Source organism: Drosophila hydei, unplaced genomic scaffold (assembly GCF_003285905.1).
Source record: "Drosophila hydei strain 15085-1641.00,03,60 unplaced genomic scaffold, DhydRS2 tig00000349-arrow-arrow-pilon, whole genome shotgun sequence".
NCBI lineage: Eukaryota > Metazoa > Arthropoda > Insecta > Diptera > Drosophilidae > Drosophila > Drosophila hydei.
Genome location: NW_022045714.1, coordinates 471,184 through 476,687, shown reverse-complemented (window position 1 = coordinate 476,687; position 5,504 = coordinate 471,184). Strand labels below are relative to the sequence as shown.

Genomic DNA, 5,504 nt, shown 5'->3' with positions numbered 1-5,504 from the left:
AAGTGAGCGACTTTGCCTCCATGACTTTATTAATTGAACTATCTATAAAATGTTTAGCCAAAAACTTCTGCCACAGATTGTCAAATTGTGTCAAATTGTATCAAATTATGGCATTGCCCCTTCATCCCTTTAGCTTTTATTTTCCGCTAACTTTAGCCTTAGAGATTCTTTGTTAGCTTTCATTAATCGTTTAAAAGCCTAATTTATAGCAGTAAAATTTTTATTCGTTAGCTTCTAAGAACTGCAACTCTGAAACTCTATATTTAGCTCTTCGAATCTGTTCTTGGAACTGAAAACTAGAAAAATAATAATTAAATAATTTTATTATTTTCTATTTTCTCAGCTTTGTCTCAGTTTTCATTTACACTCAAAAACTCTGGAATTTGCAAGCAGAAATCAACTGTGAGCTGGTTCATAAGTCAAAAATCAGCGCAAAAAAATCAAAACTGGTCGATTTTGATTCGGAACCACATACGAACTAGTTCTTAAGATGTGCTCAAATTTATTTATTTAAATCTATAATCATATATTATAGTTTATTAAGCACTGAAGAAGTTCTATCTATTTGTATGAGTCTTTTTATGTCGATTCGGAACCACTTATGAACTGGTTCGTAAAACTTATTTCTTTAAATTTTTAAGCAGAATTCGATGTAATACTAAGTAATTTGTGATCCAGCTTAATATTGAATCTTTTGTGATCTTTAGCACATTGAACCACCATATGAACTAGTTCACATGAGCTGAAAGCTAAAGCTAGATTTCAATGGCATCGTGTGATCAGAAAAACTGTGCAATTGCAGAGCATTTGCTGCTCGACCAAGACCGCTTAACCGTTATTGTGGCCTGTTCAGGCGGCATTAAGCGTGCCGAAACGCCGCGAACCGGCCCGGTTAACGTTCGAATGGAACGCGAAAAAACAACGTTAAAAATAATTCACAATTTATATGAACGCTGCGAGCACGCAAACTTGGCTCAAAATATAATAATAATAAGAAGAAGAAGAAGATAAAGAAGGAGGAGGTGAAAAACAAACCAGGAAAACGAAAAATTGTGCAGAGCGAATTTCTATTGCATCAACAAAGCTGATGCGAATCAAATGTTGGGCAAATCAGTTTGACCAAAGCGAAATGCAATACGAATTCAATTTGCGACTCGACTGAGATTCAACTTTGACCAGATGTTCGGATGAATGCGGCCAATGCAATGCTATGCAATCTCCCGCTGCTGCGGCTGCTGAAGTGTTAAATGAGGCACAGCGTGGTCAGCGTGGTCCTGGCAGGGTCGGCTGGGTATGGTACGGTATCGGCTCACTATTGGGCCATTGAGGTGCGAATGTCAAACGCTTTGACACGGTTGCGGCCTGGCGTGCAGCCAGAGTTGACTCTGACAGCGTTTGTCTAACAATGGCCAATGGCCAAGGGCTAAATGCTTTCGAGTGCGCTGCTCTGACCTTCTGTGACAACGGGACGTTGGCCATAAAGGACTAACGGGCATTAGTGGAAGTGTTAATAGTTAAATGCAACCGGGCGGGGTGTTAATGCGACCTGACCCTGACAGCCAAAACGCTCACGCACACAGGCAACTATTGTTGCTTTCAGCTCCTAGGAGAGCCCTCGGAAGGCAGCGCTGTAAAGCAAATGGGAGCAGATGGGAGCAACTGCTCCAAAAAGCAAGGCACACGAACGGCCAAGCAACCGGTTCGCAGCCGGCACGCGACAGCACCAAAGAAACAGACAGAGAGAGCGAGAGAGAGAGAGAGATAGAGAGGGAGGGAGAGGGAGAGATAGATAAAGCTGAAGAGCGGCAGCCAGTCAATGGACACAGACATATAATCAAAAGCAGCTGCCTGAACAGCAAGAGAAGACAAAATAAAAGGAAGCTGAAAATAAACTCGAATGAAACAAGAAAAAACTCTTCCCAGTCTCAGTCGAGTCACAAGACTCAACGCTCCAGACTCTTCCCAGCTCAAAGAGCGCGAGTGAGTGAAACTGGCTTTGAGCGAGTCTCAATTGAGGCTTGAGTAACTGTGATCCTTGAGCGGATGCTGTTTGGTTGGTTGGCTGGCTGCGCAGTTTGCACCTTTTGTCTGGAACACAGGTAGCTGCCGTGTAGCTGCTGCGGCAGGTGAGAATTTTGTGGCTACGCGCTGCCCTATAAATAGCGCGCACGGCGCAGGGAAGGGCATCAGAACAGCGACAGAGCTCGCAGAGCCAACTACCAAAAGATCAGCTCAAACTAAAAAAAAGAAGCAAAACCAAACCAAAACAAAGATGGCATTAGGCAGCGAGAATCAAAGCCACAGTCTCTCTCTCTATCATCATCAGCAGCAGCAGCAGCAGCAGCAGCGGATGGCGCCCTATGCCAAGCCGAACAGCTATTTGCAGCAGCAACACGATGACGAGCCGCTGCCACTGCAGCTGCTGGGCGGTGGCTCGGTGGTGCGTCGCAATGCTAGAGAACGCAATCGCGTTAAGCAGGTGAACAATGGCTTTAGCCAGCTGCGCCAGCACATACCCGTTGCCATCATTGCCGATCTGAGCAATGGCAGACGCGGCATTGGACCCGGCGCCAACAAGAAGCTCAGCAAGGTCAGCACATTGCGCATGGCCGTGGAGTATATTAGGCGGCTGCAGCGTGTCATCGATGACAACGATCAGCAGCAGCACCAGCAGCAGCAGCAGTTGCTGCCGCAACAGCAACACCAGCAGCAGCAGCAACCGCAACAGCTTGCTCAACAGCAGCAACAATTTAGCTATCAGCAGCAACAGTTGCAGCAGCAGCAGCAGCAACTGTTTGCGCTGCAACAGCAGCTGCAGCTCATCTCGCCCAGCTCCAACTCGTGCTCATCATCCAGCAGCTCCAGCTTCGATTCATCCTATTTCGCCTGCCCGCCCGCTCAGCTCAAGCAGGAGGAGACAAGCGCCGGCAGCTACGAAGATTATCCCAACAATTCGTGCAGCTCGGGCGCCGAGGATGACGACATACTCGACTACATATCGCTCTGGCAGGACGATATCTAAGCCTTATTAACAATTCCCTTCAACAACAACTAGTCAAGTTTCAACCACATCAAGTATTACCTCAGCCAACGCTCAAGTATTTATTCTATTATTAAGCACAATTTTTTTCGAACCTTTTTTTTTGTTTTTGTACAAATTAGTTTTAAGTGCGCTGAATGTGCCTGTTCTTTATATAGTTTATAAGACTGCCTACACTTAAGAACTAGCTTAACATGGAAGACAATTAGTTTTAAGAAATTCTTTTTTGATGGAGGACATTAAACTGTTAATTATAATTATAGTAAACAATTATTAAAAAAAAAATAATGAGTTTATATATCCGGGAAGGAAAATCTTAAAGGAAATCTTTAATTTGCTATTCAGCTGTGGGGATTTTTTTTAAATATTAAAAAAATAATATTTAAAAATTTTAATTTTTTTTTTTAATTTTTTTGTAAGGATTAGAATATGTTGTTTTTTTTTTATAACTAATTTAAATTATATAATTAGTTAAAAGAGAGATATGTTTTCGATTCTTTAAAATAAAAATATTAATATTGGTTCATTCACTTCTTTTTATAAATACTTAATTTTTATATATTTAAGCATATATATAAAAGGGCAGAAAACAAATATATAATTTTTATATTCAGTCTGATGTCAAGCCTATTTACTATTTTTTCTATAGAACAATTTCATTATATATAGCTTAAAGAGCGTAGTAGTAGTAGTAGACTCTATGTTTCTTAAAAGGAAATTTGTATACAAATTATATTAGACTTTAAGTATAGACTGAAGATATAAAATTTTTAGAAAAATTCTGGATATAGCGATATATGATATATGGAGCAGAATACAATTAAGCTAGATATAGATAGTATCAAAGGCATCAATTACAAGCATTTTTAATAGACTCGATGAGCATTTCTATTAAATGAAATTATTAAAATTGAATATTGGATGTTTCAGGATTATTGAAATTTAAGGTGAAGTGGAAGAGATTTCTGAAGCTATAAAATATTTAGATATAAAATATATAAATATATTTAGATATTAGTAATTATATTTATGATTTGAATGAATATAGCTGTAGAGCAATATCAAGTCAGAAACTTATATGCTACATTAGTTTCCATCAATTGAATGAAAATCTCAAGTTATTTCATTGCTCCCTTTCAGCCAAGCCGAGAAATATTTAATTTCGTATGCTCGATTCGATTTCCGATCTATATTCCTCATCAAATTGCGCAAAATAAACTACCTTCGAGAACCGTTACGCGTCTCTACTGGCGACAAATTGTGCTGGGCAAATTATGCAAACGATTTGGCCTGGCCAAAAGAGCAGAGCGAAGCGCAACAGAGAAGTTAAATTACTGCAAGCATTTTTGCATATGCACACAACAGGCGAAATGGCGAAGGTTAAGCAGCGAAGTTGTTGCCGCCAATTCCAGACGATCGATCGATCGATCGATCGATGCTTTCAATTGAACTAATTTTGAGATATGCGCGAAATGCAGCAACAATTTTGCATGAACAAAGTTATATATAAAAACATATACATCGATATGTATGTGAATGTATGTGTATATATAAAATCGCCCCCGACAAAGGAGCCAAGCAATTGTCTTTGGAGCTGAGCTGTTGGGGAGCGCAGCTTGGAACGGAAGCTGGCTTTTACAATTCGCGATGCTTTAAAGCAGATAAGCAGCAAAGCAAAGCCGACAAGCCGACACACACATACATATATTTATATATATATATGTATATATAGAGGCATGTATATGCATATAGAGATTTGCACAGATCCGGGCTAAGCGGATGCGCATGTTCTAGTCAAGAACTTTTGTGCTTAAGCAACAAAAGACTCCCACGCGCATTTCCGCTGCAGTTCTTCCTTTCTCTCGTTCTCCCGCACTCCTCTCTCTCTCTCTCTCATTAATAGATAAATGAATTGGCTTACGCATTTCCGTCACTTGCAGTGGGGTCAATTGTGGGTCAAGCAGCGCGCAGGGGGCATTGTTTTAATGCCAATTTCGAGAGTTGTTGTTGGGGTCTCGTTGCAATCAATTCGCAACGCAGCCAGCAGCTAAACGAACGCTTTTGCGGCTCATGCAACAGAGGCTACAGCTTCAGCTTCAGCTTCAGCTTCAGCTTTTGCTTCGGCTGTTTTTTGGGGCCGCATCTTCATGGCGCATTTATCGAATTGTTATTTCCGGTTTTTGTTTTTGCTTTTCTTTCCATATACCCTGTGCCAAAACGAAAGTCCCAACTAAAGCTGATTTTATCTGTAGTGAATACGAATCTGTGCAGATAGATCTGCTTGCTGTTTAAGTGTCATTTTTTCAAAGATTCTTGTTTCCAAGTACTTTAAGAACTGAATAACTCGAAACTTTAGCAGCTGAAGTCAACAAAATTGGTATATGAATTCACGTTAAGTGTATTAAGAATTCAAATATTTTACTTTTAGTATAAAATTTTTCGTTCAAGCTGCATTCAAAGAGTT

At 40.3% G+C, this 5,504-nt stretch overlaps 1 protein-coding gene across 1 annotated transcript; it reads left to right on the top strand.

Moving 5' to 3' along the window:
• The first annotated feature begins 1,247 nt into the window (after positions 1-1,247).
• Positions 1,248-3,022, top strand: LOC111591992 (achaete-scute complex protein T5). The gene is made up of 2 exons (XM_023303953.2): positions 1,248-1,328; positions 2,420-3,022. Exons 1-2 carry the CDS (start codon positions 1,248-1,250, stop codon positions 3,020-3,022), a joined length of 684 nt encoding a protein of 227 aa, XP_023159721.2.
• Positions 3,023-5,504: the final 2,482 nt, after the last annotated feature.